This window comes from Chiloscyllium plagiosum, unplaced genomic scaffold, assembly GCF_037043375.1.
Source record: "Chiloscyllium plagiosum isolate Xiang-an unplaced genomic scaffold, Cpla_swu_hap1 HiC_scaffold_23, whole genome shotgun sequence".
Classification (NCBI taxonomy): Eukaryota; Metazoa; Chordata; class Chondrichthyes; order Orectolobiformes; family Hemiscylliidae; genus Chiloscyllium; species Chiloscyllium plagiosum.
In genome coordinates this window covers 3,979,072-3,996,979 of record NW_028270161.1, presented here as the reverse complement: position 1 = coordinate 3,996,979, position 17,908 = coordinate 3,979,072, and the positions used below count along the sequence as shown (strand labels likewise).

The 17,908-nt window shown below is 43.1% G+C and overlaps 1 protein-coding gene across 3 annotated transcripts in view; it reads left to right on the top strand.

Moving 5' to 3' along the window:
* The window catches only part of LOC122561879 (histone-lysine N-methyltransferase SUV39H2-like), a 39,210-nt gene that overhangs the window by 16,354 nt on the left and 4,948 nt on the right, over positions 1-17,908 (top strand). For all 3 annotated transcript variants that reach the window (XM_087999328.1, XM_043714198.2, XM_087999327.1), the window contains exons 3-4: positions 130-798; positions 15,525-15,671. In XM_087999328.1, coding sequence (XP_087855454.1) covers positions 130-798; positions 15,525-15,671 — 816 coding nt within the window. The remainder of the gene's footprint in view (positions 1-129; positions 799-15,524; positions 15,672-17,908) is intronic.

Below are 17,908 nucleotides of genomic sequence, written 5' to 3'. Positions count from 1 at the left end.
TACTCCTGTCTTGAACTGTTCAAGTGACATTCTTAAATCTTTAACTGAGTCTTGTATAAGTGAAGAAAATAACAAAACCAAGCTTTATTAATTAACATGTTTTAAATTCCATTTTTACCCCTTTCTAAGCGTAAAGAGTACTATCTGGTGAAGTGGAAAGGATGGCCTGAGTCAACAAACACCTGGGAACCAAGGAAAAATCTCCGATGTGTTGGACTTGTGAAGCAGTATCATGATGATAGGAGCAAATTCTTGGAAAAAGTGAAAGTAGCAAAAAAGCTAAAGTTCAACAACTGCAAAGATTACAAATCTGAAATTGAAGAGTGTATTATCAGGAAATCCAAACAAAGATTAGCGCTCAAAAGATGGGAAGAGGAGCTGAACAGAAAGAAGAATCATAGAGGTAAAATACTGGTGGAAAATGAAGTGGATTTTGAGCCTCCCCCTATGGACTTCCATTACATTAATCAATACAAACCATCACATGGAATAAACTTAAACAGTGACCCTTTGATTGGCTGTGAGTGTTTAAACTGTTTGGAGGAGAAATGTTGTCCAGAGGAAGCTGGAGCGACATTTGCTTACAATGCACGACGGCAGCTAAAGATTGCCCCAGGCAAACCCATTTTCGAATGCAATTCTTGCTGCAGTTGTGGATCTCAATGTCCAAACAGAGTGGTACAGAATGGGACGCTATATGATCTCTGCATCTTCAGAACTTCGGATGGAAGAGGTTGGGGCATAAAAACCCTCCAAAATATTAAGAAGAATTGTTTTGTAATGGAATATGTTGGAGAGGTATGTTATACTTATTTTGTGGTGGATTTTCCAGTGACTAATGTGTTGCACTAACATTAACTCCCAGATCCTCACTTGGTCAAGTAAAGTAGGTTGTTGCTGGGAACAGTCTGCTGATGAGTAACTAACAGTGCATTGGATTCTCTTGCTGTCTTTATTTACATAGTGTGAGATACCATCTGCATGGATTGGTTTCAGGAAAGATCATTCCCTGAATGATTAAGTTTCCTCTTTGTTCATTTCCTAATCTATCCTTATCTTTATTTTGTGTGGGGTGCTTGGCCAACATTTACTGCCTGTCCCAGGGCAATTAAGAGTCAACCACATTGCTGTGGATCTGGAGGCTCATGTAGGTCAGACCAGGTAAGGATGCATTTTACTTCCCTTAAGGACCTGAGTGACCCAGACAGACCCCTGAAAGTCGACAGTTGTTTCACAGTCATCAGTCCAAATTTTCATTGAATTCAGAGTCCACCATCTGCCGGTTTCCTAGATTAATAGTCTAGTGATAACACCATGAGGCCATCAACTCCCCTTTTCTCATCTAAATGCTTTGTCAAGATGAGCACTTCCTGTTTAACAGTTTTCCTTGCTTCATTTTGAACCTAGGAAGAGGGGTTCGCCATTCCCTCATCTCCCTCTTTCCTGTTGTGGTGACAGTTCCTATAGCTAGATCGGATTGACTGTTTTTGCTTTATCCCTGGTGCTAACCAACTTTTTAAAAATATTGTTGGGAAATACCGTTGCCTGTAACTGACTGATAAAGCCTGTTGGGTTGCTATTTTGGGAATTAAAAACCCTTCAGTTGAAAGTGCAGTGCATCAGCACATGACCACAATCCTATGGTTAAACCCCCTTTTAATTTGAACTTGGCAGTTCACATCAGCGTGCAATAGCTTTTCCAATGCGACAGATTTGTTTTTTGGTTTTGCTGGGGTTTCAGCTTGTACTTGAAGCAGTCGAAGTTTACAAACAGGTGATTTTTCATCATCGCTTCCTTTTTTTTTAATTATATTTTTAGTTTAGTCCAGGAATACCTTTGCTTGGATAACATCAGCTGGGATGTTTGCCCCTGGTTAGTTCACTTTAGTTGCAACCACTTGGGAAATTGAAGTGGATTAGAATGTACAGTGTTTTTCTGTCTTCCATTTGGAAACCTACAAAGGCACACTCTGCATTCCTTTCAAAATGTCAATATTTCATATTCTCACCCTTGCTATATAGACATGTGTGCAGTCATAGAATCATAGAGACATACAACACAGAATCAGACCCTTCAGTCCAACTTGTCCATGCCGATCAGATATTGTAAATTAATCATGTCCCATTTTCCAACACTTGGCCCATATCCCTCCAAACCCTTCCTATTCATATAACCATCCAGATGCCTTTTAAATGCTGTAATCGTACCAGCCTCCCCCACTTCCTCTGCCAGCTCATTCCATACATGCACCACCCACTGTATGAAAAAGTTGCCCATAGATTCCTTTTTAAATCTTTCCCATCTCACTCTAAACCTATGCCTTCTAGTTCTGGACTCCCCCAGCCCAGAGCAAAGACCTTGTCTATTCATCCTATCCATGCCCCTCATGATTTTATAGACCTCTATAAGGTCGCCCCTGAGCCTGCAATGCTCCAGGGAAAACAGCCCCAGCCTGTTCAGCCTCTCCCTGTAGCTCAGATCCTCTAATCCTGGCAACATCCTTGTAAATCTTTTCTGAATGCTTTCAAGTTTCACAACATTCTTCCGATAGGAAGGAGACCAGAATTGCATGCAATATTCCTACAGTGGCCTAACCAATGTCCTGTACAGCCGCAACATGACCTCCCAACTCCTATGCTCAATGCACTGACCAATAAAGGAAAGCATACCAAACACCACCTTCACTATCCAAACTACCTGTGGCACTACTTTCAAGGAATTGTGAACCTGCACTGCAAGGTCTCCAGATAAGGCAACATACATATTAATTGGGTGACCATTATAATCAACAAGTATCAATAATAGAGACCAAGCCCTTTACTGTTATTCAGTGAATGTTCTTAACCTTGTTAACTGGATTCATACCATGGATACTTTCCCCCTTGTTAGCTTGAGAATGTGTATAGCGTATAAGCAGGCAGGGAAAGAGTTAAGTTTGAGTTTTGTGAAACAAGGTTCAGCTGAACACGACTCAGATCAGATAAGAACTTTCAATTAACAATGGGGTGCTGGAGGCAAGGGTAATGGGTTAACAAGGTGGAAAAGCAGTCATTATGAAGAGCCATTTAACTCAGAACTTAACACTTTCCCAGCCTGCTTCTACCCTTTACACATTCTCAGTGGCATTACGTCAGCCAACCTCCAGTCTTCCGGCACCTCACCTGTGACTATCAGTGATACAAATATTTCAGCAAGGGGCCCAGCAATCACTTCTCTAGCTTCCCATAGAGTTCTAGGGTACACCAGATCAGGTCCTGCGGATTTACCCACTTTTATGTGTTTCAAGACATCCAGCACCATCACCTCTGTAATATGGACATTTTTCAAGATGTCACCATCTATTTCCCTACATTTTATATCTTCCATGTCCTTCTCCACAGTAAATACTGATGCAAAATACTCATTTAGTAACTTGCCCATCTCCTGCGGTTCCACACAAAGGCTGCCTTGCTGGTCTTTGAAGGGCCCTATTGCCTCCCTAGTTACCTTTTTGTCCTTAATGTATTTGTAAAAGACATTTAGATTTTCCTTAACCCTATTTGCCAAAGCTATCTTATGTCCCCTTTTTGCCCTCCTGATTTCCCTCTTGAGTATAAAGGCAGTAGGAGTATACTTTTCTAAGGATTCACTCAATCTTTCCTGTCTGTACCTATTATATGCTTCCTTCTTTTTCTTAACCAAAACCTCAATTTCTGAAGGCATACAGCATTCCCACATTTACCAGCCTTTCCTTTCATCCTAACAGGAATATACTTTCTCTGGATTCTCACTATCTCATTTCTGAAGGTTTCCTATTTTCCAGCTATCCCTTTACCTGAGAATATCTTCCCTCAATCAGCTTTTGAAAATTCTTCTCTAATACCATCAAAATTGGCCTTTCTCCAATTTAGAACTTCAACTTTTAGATCTGGTCTATCCTTTTCCATCACTATTTTAAAACTAATAGAATTATGGTCGCTGGCCCCAAAATGCTCCCCCACTGACACCTCAGTCACCTGCCCTGCCTTATTTCCCAAGAGTAGGTCAGGTTTTGCACCTTCCCTAGTAGCTACATCCACATACTGAATCAGAAAATTTTCTTGTACACACTTAACAAATTCCTCTCCATCTAAACCCTTAACACTATGGCAGTCTCAGTCTATATTTGACAAGTTAAAATCTCCTACCATAACCACCCTATTATTCTTACAGAAAACTGAGATCTCCTTACAAATTTGTTTCTCAATTTCCCTCTGACTATTGGGGGGGTCTATAATACCATCCCAATAAGGTGATCATCCCTTTCTTATTTCTCAGTTCCACCCAAATAACTTCCCTGGATGTATTTCCGGGAATATCCTCCCTCAGCACAGCTGTAATGCTATCCCTTATCAAAAACACCACTCCCCCTCTCTTAACCCCCTTTCTATCCTTCCTGTACCATTTGTATCCTGGAACATTAAGCTGCTAGTCCTGTCCATCCCTGATCCACATTTCTGTAATTGCTATGGCCTCCCAGTCCCATGTTCCTAACCATGCTCTGAGTTTATCTGCCTTCCCTGTTAGGCCTCTTGCATTGAAATAAATGCAGTTTAATTTATCAGTCCTACCTTGGTCTCTGCCTGCCCTGACTGCTTGACTTGCTTCTGTTCTCAACTATACCAGTCTCCGATTGATTTCTGTCCTCACTATCTCCCTGGGTCTCCCCCACCCCCACCCAATCTTATTAGTTTAAATCCTCGAGAGCAGCTCTAGCAAATCTCCCTGCCAGTATATTAGTCCCTGTCCAATTCAGATACACTCCATCCTCCTTGTACAGGTCACTTCTACCCCAGAAGAGATTCCAATGATCCAAAAATGTGAATCCTCTTCCCCTTCACCAGCTCCTCAGCCATGCATTCATTTGCTGTATCATCCTATTCCTGCCCTCACTAGCTCGTAGCACCGGGAGCAATCCAAATATTGCTATCCTCAAGGACCTTTTTTTTTAAAATTCATGCCTAACTCCCTCTCTCTTCTCCCTTCAGAATCTTATCCTTTTCCCTTCCTATGTCGTTAGCTCAATGTGTACAATGAGCTCTTGCTGGCCTCTCTCCCCCCTTGAGAACATTCTGCACACTCTCTGAGACATCCTTGATCCTGGCACCAGGAAGGCAACACACCATTCTGCTTTTTTGCTGCTGGCCACAGAACATCTGTCTGTACCTCGGACTAGAGAGTCGCTTGACACAGTTGATCTCTTGGAACCCGACGTACCCCTCGTTGCATTAGAGCCAGTCTCAATACCAGAAACTTGGCTGTTCATGCTATATTCCCCTGAGTCCATCACCCCCTATATTTTCCAAAACAGCATACTCGTTTGAAATGGGGATAGCCACAGGAGACTCCTGAACTGTCTGCCTATCTCTTCTACCTTTCCTGGAGTTAACCCATTTACCTGACTGTATCTGCGATTTTTCTCCCTTCCTTATAACTGCAATCCATCACACCCCCTAGATCTTGTAATTTCCTCATTGCCTGTAACTGTCTCTCCAAGTGATCCATGCAGTATGATAGGATTTACAGCCAAAGACACTTCTGCAGACATAATCATCAGTAACATGGAAACTCTCCCTAAACTCCCACATCTGACAGGAAGGGCACATCACTCCAAGAAAGGCTATCTTTGCTCCTTCACAATCTACAGACCCAGAAAATAGCACTGTCTTTTTGCCCTAAACAATAATGCTCCTGACTAACTTAGTACTTATGGTTTATATTTTTAAAATTTAATGGAGACAGGTCTCAGTAAAATATATAATCAAGAAAGAACCCACTCTACTCACTACTGCAGACTTATAGCAAGGTTACCCTTTAAAAACTGTGCACTTGTCTGTTCCTGTGCTCTGAGTTCTCCCACACAGGTTCATCCAAGGTCAGCTGTGAATCTCTCTGTTGATCAATTTTTCCTAGACGCATTCCGATATCCAAGGATACATGAACTCAAACAGCAAAGGCAGTAACTGTGCATATTCACATCTGTGTCAGCTAGCGGTGTAGGTTTCTTCCTCTCTCTCTCTGCCTCACTGACTGTTCGCTGCCTTTTGTCTGTGTTTGTCCTTTTAAAAGTGCAGTTATTTTGATCATCTTTCCCCAAAGTTCCAAAAAGGTAATTGCTGCTCCTGGAATTCGAGGAAATCGCCTCCAACACCTAACATACTGTTTCTTAAAAAAAAAGGAGCAGCTGTTATAGCCACAATGTTTTCCATCCTTCATCTTGGAGTTCCTGCTTTAACCATTTCTATCTCTGGAACCTCCAGCCAGTTATGGACATTTGTATGTTCTTGGTTTCTCATTGTTTCACCATTAGCAACAGTGTCTTCGCTACCAGAGTGCCGAAGGTCTAGAATGCTGTTAGAAAATCTTTCCACCCTGATCTACCTTTCCACATGAGGCTATCGTCAAATTCTATTCAATAATAGAATGTAGAACATTATAACGCAGTACAGGCCCTCGATGTTCCCACGGGTTTGTGCAACAATCTGAATCCCATCTAACCTACACTATTCCATTTTCGTCCATAAACTTTTCTAATGGCCATTTAAATGCCCTTAAACTTTTGGCGAGTCTACTACTGTGAAGGCAATGTGTTCCATGCCCCTACTGCACTCTGAGGAAAGAAACTACCTCTGACATCTGTCCTATATCTATCACCACTCAATTTAAAACTATATCACCTCGTGCTAGCCATAGTTATCCGAGTAAAAAGGCTCTCACTGTCCAAACTATCTAACCCTCTGATTATCTTGTATGTCTTAATTAAGTCGCCTCTCAACGTTCTTCTCTGTAACGAAAACCGCCTCAAGTCCCTCAGCCTTTCCTCATAAGACCTTCCCTCCATACCAGGCAACATCCGAATAAATCTCCTCTAAACCCTTTCCAAAGCTTCCACATCCTTCCTATGAAGGAAGTGACCAGAACTGTACGCAATACTCCAAATGTGGCGCACCAGAGTTTTTTACAGCTGCAGCATGACCTCGTGGTTCCGAAACTCAATCTCTCTACCACTAAACGCTAACACACTGTGTGCCTTCTTAACAACCCTATCAACCTGGGTGGCAACTTTCAAGGATTTATGTACCTGGACATCCAGATCTCTCTGCTCATCTACACTACCAAGAATCCTACCATTAGCCCAGTGCTCTGCATTCCTGTTGCTCCTTACAAAGTGAATCACCTCACACTTTTCTGCATTAAACTCCATTTGCCACCTCTCAGCCCAGCTCTGCAGCTTATCTATGTCCCTCATTAACCTACAACATCCTTGGCACTATCCACAGCTCCATTGACATTAGTGTCATCTGCACGTTTACTAACTCATTCTTCCACACCCTCATCCAGGTTGTTTATAAAAATGCCGGCAACAGTGGACCCAAACACAGATCCCTGCAGTACCCCACTAGTAACTGAACTCCAGGATGATCCTTTCCCATCAACCATCACCCTCTGTCTATTTTCAGCTAGCCGATTTCTTATTCGAAACCGCTAAATCACCTTGTATCCCATACCTCCATATTTTGTGCAATCGTCTACCATGGGGAACGTTATCAAAAACCTGACTGAAATCCGCATACACCACATCAACCGCTTTACCCTCAAGGTGTTTCGTCACCTTCTCAAAACTCAATAGGCTTGTGAGGCATGACCTACCCTTCACAGAACTATACTCCTGAGAAGTGCATTGTTGCTGTGCGACTACATTAAAGACATTTATATAAACAGCTTCTGAAAAGAAAACTGTAGACGTGGCTAAATTCTTCAAACCCGAAGAAGCAGAGAACCAATGCGTGTTAACGAGGGGTCATTCCCCAAATGTTGCTTCTGGAGTAGTACCCGCTAGGCAGGAAAGTGTAAACCTCCAAGCTCCTAACTTTGTCCTCATGAGACTAAATTGGCTAGAGCTAGGTATTGCCAGCTGTAGCTCAGGCTACAGGGAGAAACAGTTTAGTGTGAGGTACTGGTCAGACCACAGCAGAAATACTGTGAACCGTTTTAGGCCCTTTATCTAAGGAAAGACAGACTGGCACTGGAGGCAGCTCAGAGAAGGTTCACTCGACTGATGCTGGGTGTGGAGGGACTGTCCTATGAGGAGAGATTGATAGGTTGGATCTGTACTTATTGGAGTTTAAAAGAATGAGAGGTGACCTTATTGTAACACGTGAGATTTTTGGGGTAGACACAGAGAGGTCACCACCATTGTGGGAGAGTTGAGAATCGGGGCTCATCATCTCAGAATAAGAGGTCACCCAGTTAGGACAGATTGAGGAGGACTTCTTTACCACAAAAGGCTGTTGAGGCTGGGTCATTTGGTATATTCAAGGCTGAGATGGATGGAAGCTTTAATCAGGAAGGGACTCCGTGGTTATGGGGAAAAGGCAGGAAAGTGGAGTTTAGGATTATCAGATTAACCATGATTTCATTGAATGGCAGAGCAAACTTGATGGGCTGAATGGACTAATCCTGCCTTTGAATCTTATGATCTTATTTCTGAATAGTGAACTTTTCTCTCTGGTTACCTGCCGTGTGTTTATCCCTTGGTCACCATCTTAAAAATGGATCACTATCTCGAGGTTAGTGGGATGTGGAAGTGAGTTGGCTGCATTTCCCACATGAGAATAGGGACTAGGCTGCAAAGTAACATTAATTGACTGCAAAGCCTTTTAGGACATCCTGTGAAGGTGCTATAGAAATGCAAGTGTACAATATAAGCAAGGCAGAACAAACAGCCGTCAATGGAAGTTGAAAACAAACTCTGCACAACCCCAAATAAAACACAGTTTCGGTATGGAAGTGAGATACCAACAGAACCCTCTCCCCACACCCAGCCTCTGGAGAACCTTGCCAAAGGATAGCCCATTGGTATGTCTGTTGTGGTGAGTTGAGTGATTGAAATGCTGTACACGTTGGGCTTTTAGATTTAACTAAACTTTTCTTTTGAACTATCGGCATAATATCTCCAATGGCCCACTCCTCCCTTGTGGAATGGAATGAAATGTATTGTTCTGGAATGCTGACGAGTCTAGAAGTGTCTATAGTTTTTTTGTGTCAAAGTCTTGTTTGATGCAACGTATTGCATTTTGCTAAGACAAACCAGGACAGTACTTTCACAGTTAATGGGATGGCATTGGGGAGTGTTGTTCAATAGAGTGACAGAGGGGTGCAGGTGTGTAGTTACTCGAAAGTGGAGTCACAGGTAGAGAGGTGGGAAAGAAGGTGTTCGGCATACTTCTCTTCACCGGTCGGTAAATACAGGATTGCATTGAGCCACTGTGTGTATGAAGCTTGTATGTTTTCCCCGTGTCTGCATGGGTTTCCTCCTGGTGCTCCGGTTTCTTCCTATAGTCCAAAGATGTGCAGGTTAGGGTGGATTGGTCGTGCTAAATGCCCCCTAGTGTCCCAAGGATGTGCAGGCTGGTGGGTTAGCCATGAGATATACAAGGTTTTGGGGGTTGGGTCTGGGTGGGATGCTCTTTGAAGGGTCGGTGTGGACTCGATAGGCCGAATTGTCAGCTTCAACTCTGTAGGGATTCTTTGATACTATAAACATTTCTGTATTTTCTGTTCGTAATTTATGAATGCTCAAGTAAAGTCGCCTTAGTCCCAGAAGTCCTAGAAGTGATGCCAGCAGTGTGGGGTCAGTTCCTGTACTGGCTGATATTACCATTAAAGATCCCACCTTGCTTAGTACTAATTGCCCATTCAATGTGCCTGCCTTTCTATTGTTCCTTGCTGTACAGTTAAAGTTCGCTAGTGCAAGCAGATCCATCTGCCCTTATATTCACCTGTTAGTAAACTAACATCTTACCACTGGAGCAAATTAATAACATTGTGTGTGTGTATGTGTGTGTATGTGTCCGTGTGTACGTGTGTGGAGCTAGTCTGGGTCAGGACTAACCTGCACAGGGAGGTAGGTTATAATGATGTGACCCAGAGTTTGGTGTTGGGACCCTTGTCCTTCCTGATACTGATTAATGAGGGTCCAGGATATAAGGTCTTCAGGCAATACAGAGAAGGAGGGGTCTTAGTTTTGATCAGGGAATCTAGTCCAGCAGTAAGGATGGATGACATCTCAGAAGGTTTTTCAAATTAAGCCAACTGAGTAGAACATAAAAAGTAGAAAAGAGCAGTCAGTGTTTAAGAATCTCACAACGCCAGGTTACAGTCCAACAGGCTTATTTGGAAGCACTAGCTTTCGGAGCACTGCTCCTTCATCAGGTGGTTGTGAAGTATAACATCATTAGACACGGAATTTATAGCAAAAGATTACAGTATCATGCAGTGATACATTGAACAAACCTGGATTGTTAAGTCATTCATCTTTTAGAATGCAGGTTTTGGTTCATTAAGATGTAAATTAAGATGTTCATTAAGATGTAAAAGAACTTCTTTTAAGTCACCTTCTCGAGATAACATAAGGTTTTATAACAAAAGGTCAAGCAATGCATTAAAGGAGTGAGGTTAGAGACTGTCTGTATCCCAGTCTTGAGTCAGACTGGTTCTATTTCCAAAGTAGGAATTTACAAAATGTTACATGGATTGACTTTCTGCAGATTGTGCATTTTTTGAGCAAAATAGAATGGATCTGCAAATACAAGTTCACTCCATAGACCTGTCTGTGTGTGTGCATTCATGGGAGAGAGAGAGAGAGAGAGTGTGCGTGTGTGCATGTGTGTGTGTGTTTGCGTGTGTGAAAGCTTGGTAAAGTGCATGTGATTGAGTATACGTCTGTGTGTGTACGTGTGTGCTTGTGTGAGAGAGTGTATAGTGCAGTGGGGTCACCTGTAATGTGACATGAACCCAAGGTCCCAGTTGAGGCCGTCCCCATGGGTACCGAACTTGGCTATCAGCCTCTGCTCGGCCACTTTGCGTTGTTGCTTGTCCCAAAGTCCGTCTTGAAAGATGGTCACCCCACGGTCTGAGGCCGAATGTCCCTGACTGCTGAAGTGTTTCCCGACTGGGAAGGAACACTCCTGTTTGGTGATTGTTGTACGGTGTCCATTCACCCGTTGCCGCAGCCTCTGCTTGGTTTCACCAATGTACCATGCCTCAGGGCTTCCTTGCTTGCAGCGTATGAGAGAGACAACATAGGCTGGGTCACATGAGCACCTGCCGCATACATGGTGGGTGGTGTATCCACGTGTAATGGTGTTTTAAAAAATTCTCAAGGTCAGGTTCGTAGGAGAGTAGTCTGACACAGAACAAACGACCAAGAGGCGAGTCTGCTAGAATATGGGCATTTTATTCCCCGCAGCGTCGCCACAACGGGTCTGGCTTATACTCACTCTACATGTTACCGGAACTGGGAGCCGTCAGTTCTCGTAGAGCGGTTGCCAACAACCCACGCTCGGCGGTTAAACGTAACCCCGGAGCAGACTCCCGGGTCTGGCTTATACTCACTCTACATGTTACCGGAACTGGGAGCCGTCAGTTCTCGTAGAGCGGTTGCCAACAACCCACGCTCGGCGGTTAAACGTAACCCCGGAGCAGACTCACCGAACTGGAGACTTTTCCAGCTGATATACTCTTTTCCAGATATAAACATTCATGTGAACAGCAGAGCAAGGCTAAAAAACACATTCCATTCTGGTTACATACAGATAAGAAGATTCACACGGGGAGGTGTGTAATAAGATTCACACGGGACTAAGCAACACCTCCATTCCGGTTAGATTCACACATGTATTGGGACATAATTTTTAACCGTTTCACCACATTCCACTGCTTGGAATTTTACACCACAAATGGTGGTATCCGTGACAACACTGACACGTCTTGCTGTAGTTGCCATGATAGGGTTGTGTGGTGTTGTTATCGATGTTTCCTGAAACCCAGGCAGTTTGCTACAATGATCTGTTTGAGGTTTGATGGTTGTTTAAAGGCAAGAAGTGGAGGTGTGGGGAGGGTCTTTGAGAGGTGCTCATCCTCACTGATAATGTGCTGCAGGCTGTGAAGAACATGGCGTAAGTTTCTCAGCTCCCAGGAAGTACTGGACAACGAAGGGTACCCTGTCAGTTGTAGGTCGTGCCGGTCTCCTGAGGAGGTCATTATGGTTTCTTGCTGTGGCACATCATAATTGGCGGTTGATGAGTTGAGCATTGTACGCCATTCTTATGAGGGCAACCTTTGAGTCTTTCAGGTGTCTGTCATGTTCCTCCTCATCTGAACAGATCCTGTGTACGCGTAGGGCCTGCCCGTATAGGATGGCTGTTTTAACGTGTTTAAGGTGGAAGCGAGAGAAGTGTGGCATCATGAGGTTATCAGTGGGTTTGTGGTAGAGTGAGGTGCTGAAGTGCCCATCCTTGATGGAGGTGCATGTGCCCAAGAATGAGACAGATACAAAAGAGTAGCCCATGGTGAGTCTGATGGTGGGATGAAACTCGCTCGTATTACTGTGTAGTTGTCTCAGTGACCTCTCACCGTAATGACCTCCTCAGGAGACAGATACGTGATGCAACCACTAGGGTACCCTTCGTTGTCCAGTACTTCCCAGGATCAGAGAAACAACGCCATGTTCTTCACAGCCTGCAACACATTATTGATGAGGATGAGCACCTTGCCAAGACCTTCCCTACACCTCCACTTCCCACCTTTGAACAACTGCCAAACCTTAAACAGACGATTGTTCGCACCAAACTGCCCAGCCTTTAGGACAACAACAACCACAACACCGTACAGCCGTGTCATGGCAGCCACTGCAAGACATGTCCGAGTGTTGACATGGATACCATCGTTACACGTGGGGACACCACCCACCATGTGACACGGCCAACGTTGTCTATCTCAGATACTACAGGCAAGGATGCCCTGACGCATGGTACATTGGCGAGACCAAGCAGAGGCTGTGGCAATGGATGAATGGACACCGCACAACAATCACCAGCCAGGAGTGTGCCCTCCCAGTCGGAGACCACTTCAGCAGTCCGGGACCTTTGGTCAGGTGGCCGTCCTCCAAGGCGGATTTCGGGACAGGCAACAACGCAAAGTGGCCGAGCAGAAGCCGACAGCCAAGTTCGGTACCCTTGGGGATGGCCACATACAGACACACGCACTTCCTCTAAATATTCCCATCCAGATGCCTTTTACATGCTGTAATTGTATCAGCCTCCACCACATCCTCTGGCAGCTCATTCCATACATGTACCACCCTCTGCGTGAAAGATTTCTGTCTTAGGCCTCTTTTTATATCTTTCCTCTCTCACCCTAAACCTATGCCCTCTAGTTTTGGACTCCTCCCAACCCAGGATAATGACTATGTCTATTTACTGTATCCATGCCCTGCATGATCTTTGGTGATCATAATTCCAGTAGATTCAAGATTGTTATGGAAAAGTATAAGGATGGGCCTGAGATCAAAGTTCTAAACTGGAGGAAAGTCGAGTTTTAATGAGATCAGGTATGATTTGGCCAGAGTGGACTGAGAGCAGATACATTCAGATAAAACTGTGCTCGAACAATGGAATATGTTCAAGAAGGAAATATAGAAAGTGCAGGGGCACTGTCTTCCAGTTAAGACGCAGGCTGGTCCAACAAATCCTGTGAACTCTGCATATCAGAGGACATACACGATCGGATAAAGAGAAAAAAAAGAAGCTTATGGGAACAAAAAAGGACTGTGAAAGAATAATAGCCGGTAAGATAAAGGAAAAGCCCAAATTATTTTAGAATTACATTTAAGAACCGCAGTGGTTGTGTATGGAGCTAGAAGACCTAGCTAGAGTTCTAAATTAATTCTTTGAGTCAGTGTTCACTAGTAAGAGGGACGATATAGGTAAAGAAATCAGGGAGAGGTTATTTGGTACTGTTAAAGAAATTAGCATGGTCCAAGAGGACGTTCTGAATGGTCTGGCAGGTTTAAGAGTAGATAAATCTCCAGAGGCAGATGAAACCTATCCCACGCTGTTGAGTGAAGCAAGGGAGGCACTGTTGGGGGTAATAATTTTCAATTCCTCTCTGGTTATCCTTTGCCACCTCTTCTATTTAAGAAGGAATCAAGGGATAAATCAGGAAACTATAGGCCAGTCAGTCTAACCTCAGTGGTGGGGATTGGAAGCAATTCTGAAGGACAGAATTAGTCTGCATTTGGAGAGGCAGGGATTAATCAAGAACAGTCAGCACGGTTTTAAGGGGAGGTTATTTGATGTATTCTTCTTGGACTTCAGCAAGACTTTTGATAAGGTCCCTCATGGGAGACTGATAGCGAAGAGCTCATGGGAACCAAGGAAATTTGACAAATTCGATCCAGAATTAGCTGGAGGCAGGAAGCCAAGGATGATGGAAGGGCGTTTTTGTTTCTGGTGGGAATCTGCAAGGATCAGTGTTGAGGTTTATACAAATGATTTAGACTTGAATGTAGAGGAGGTGGTCAGTAAATTCACAGATGTTATGAAAATTGGTGGGATTATGGGGGATAAAGCTGGACTGATCAGTTGGAATGGAATGCAGTCTAGATAAGGGGGAGGACAATCCAGACAAGTGAATACATGATGAGCAGTGGGACCCTGGGTAGATAAGGAAGATGGACAGAAACATTTCCTTTTGATGGAGGGATCAGCAATCGGGCGATATGGATTTCAGGGAAGGGACAGGAGGGTTGAGAGAGGATTTGTGGAAAAGCTTTTCCTCCCAGTGAGTGGTACAAATGTGGAATTCGTGGCCTGGAAGGGTGGTGGTGGTAGAGGCAGGAACAGCAACGTTGAAGAATTATTCACATGTGCATTTGCAGTGCCAAGGCACACAAGGCGATGGGCTGTCTGCTGGAAAATGGGATTAGAATAGTTAGGTGTTTGTTTTTGACCAGGTCAGACTTGATGCGCCAAAGGGCCTTTTTTCTGTGACTCTCAATGTGAAGGTGATGCATGTGCTGGAGGTAGACACAAAATGCTGTTTGGGAGGGAATTCCAAAACTTTAACCCAATGACAGTGAAGGACCGGTGATCTATTTCCAAGTCAGGATGATGAGTGGCTCGGAGAGGAACTTGCAGGTCGTAGTGTTTCCAGGTATCTACTGCCTTTGTCCTTCTACATGGTAGTAGTTATGGGTTTTGAAGGTGCTGTATAAATCATAGAAACAAAATTATTCCTTTTGGTAGGAAGAACATGGAAAAGGTATAGAATTAAAGGTACAGTTTTTTTAAAAAGGTGTATGAGTAGAGGATCTATGTGTAAAAGGATGTAAATAATTGCAGGTGACAGGTTGGCTGGGTAGTTTATTAAGTATGCAGTATCCTAGGTTTTATTAATAAGGGAATAGTGCACAAGTGCAGGGAGGCTATGTTGAACTAGTATAAGACACTAGTTTAGCCTCAGCTGGAGTATCGTGTACCATTATTGGCACTACTTTGGGAAGGATCTGAAAACTTTGGAGAGAATGCAGAAAAGATTTGATGAACCGGTTCTAGGGATGAAGGACTTCGGTTGCGAGGATTGGTCGGAGAGGTTTTGAAAGTCTCTGTTGGACCTCATCATTGCTGCAGTGAACTATATCTGTAGTTTTCTCTATTGGAAGGTAATCACTAGCGAAGAAGCAGAAAGACGAGGGAAATATTACGACAGTAAAGGCATCACTTACTTGTTTGACCTGGATTACGTGGAGGATGAATACACTGTAGATGCTGCAAGATTTGGAAATATTTCGCACTTTGTGAATCACAGTGTAAGTATTATGCTTGTTTTTACAAAATCTGAGTTCTTGGAGCTATTTAATGTTGGTTGAATTTCATCTTACTGATTTAACTTTTAGGAATATAATTTTTTAAAGTAAGTTGTTAAGATTATTTTGAGAAGGAGTGTTCCAAAGGCACTCAACCATGTGTGTGTGGTGGAGGAAAATTCTCACCTGTCTTCTGTGAACTACCACTTATTTTGAAGCAGTGAACCTAGTTCTTGATTGTCACACAAGAGGAAACAACCTGTCCACAAACTGGCACTTTAAAAAAAAAACTTTCATTTAAAATCAGTAATGTTGGTATCTTCTTGAATACTTGCCCATTTAGCCCATCAAGTCTGTCCAGTCATTCAGTGAGATCGTGACTGATTTGATAATCCTCAACTCAACTTTCCTGCCTTGTCCCAAAACCCTTGAATCCCTTACTGATTCAAAATCTGTCTATCTCGACCTTGAACAATCTTAACGACCCAACCTCGACACCCCTTCACAATAAAGAATGCCACAGATTCACAGACCTTGAAGAGAAGCAATTCCTCCTCATCTGTACTTTTCATGTGGAGACTCCTTGTTCTGAGGTTATGCCCTCTAGGCCTAGACTCTCCTCCAAGAGGGGGAAACAGCCTTTCCACATTTACCTTGTCAAACCCCTAAGAATCTTTTATGTTTCAATAAGGTTGTCTCTTGGTCTTCTAAACTCCAATCAGTACAGGCTGAACCAGTTCCTTAAGATTTGGTATCAGCCTAGTGAAATTCTCTGAACATATATACCTTTATCAAGACTGAAGAATGATTTAAGTTCAAAATAATAACAATCTTTGAAAAGTGAAACCAGTTAATGATTGAAGTACACTGTGGTGTTGACCTTGCTGTTTGTGAATATTCGAGGTTTTTATTTGCATGTGTCACTGGTTGCATGTTCAGAATTGTTCAGCTCGGTACGTCATACTCTTACATTGACCTCCATTCAAGTAAGAAGGTGATTCAAAATTGAATTCAGCAAAAAAAAATTAAACTCCCCTTTTGGGAACAGGCAGGTATTGCCTTTGTAGCAGCATGATAGTGATTTTGATAATTTGGAGCAATTAGAAAAAAAAGCCCAGAATATATAGAAAATTGTAGAAATTGAGGGGTAAACCAGTGAAGTGAAGCTGAATACATGGGTTTAGATCGAGACATCGATATTGGATCGACTCACTTCATGCTGCTTGCCTTGATGCTCCCAATAGTAATGTGCATCTGGGCAGAATAAGGTATAAGGCATGTATATTTAAGCTTCAGTATATGGGCTGAAGCCATTCTCAATGTGACACTGAAGCTTAACCTTTCTAAATGTCTCCTGATCAAATTTGGTGGTGATGTATAATTCAAGATCATCAACGTTTACATTGGACCAGGTAGGTGGGTGGAGTGTGGGAAAGTAACAAGCCTGGTTTTTAAAAAAAAACTTCGGAAATGGAATCCAGCGATGGGGTTTGTCTCCTGTTGTAGGAAGTATGTAAATGGGAATGTTAGCAATGCAGGTTACATTGACTAAAATGTCACCAGAAACAAGGGGCTTGTCACTGTGATGTGAAGAAATCTGAGAAGCTGGACAGATTATCATTTTCCAGTTCTGCTTGTTCCCTCAATAATGAACAAACACAATTATACAGATTTTTTTTTTTTTACAGAAGGTAATTTGAATTTTTTTACCACAATACATTGTTGGAGCAGAATCTGCTAATACTAAGAAAGAAAGAACTTGTTTGGAGAAGGAGCGTAGTTGGTGTAGGGAGTGAGCAGAGCGTGGAATTAAATTATTTCGTGTTAAGAGGAACATTGGTGCAGACTCTGGTTCAGATGAACTGAACCTGTTCTAACAATCCAAAACTAGTGAAGTTCCACAGAGGTGGGTGTTGGGACCACAACTATTCACATTATACGTTAATGATCTAGATGGAGGAACTGAGGGCATTTTGCAGATGACACAAAGATCGGTGGAGGGACAGATAGTGTTGAGGAAGCAGGAAACTGCAGGACCTGGACAGGCTGGGAGAGTGGGCAAAGAAGTGGCAGAATACAATGTGGGGAAGTGTGAGGTTAGTCGCTTTGGTTGGAAGAATGGAGGCATAAACTATTTTGTAAATGGGGAAAGGCTTTGCAAATCTGAAGCTCAGAGGAACTTAGGAGTCAGAATTCAGGATTCTCTTCAGGTTAACATGCAAGTTCAGTTAGCAGTTAGG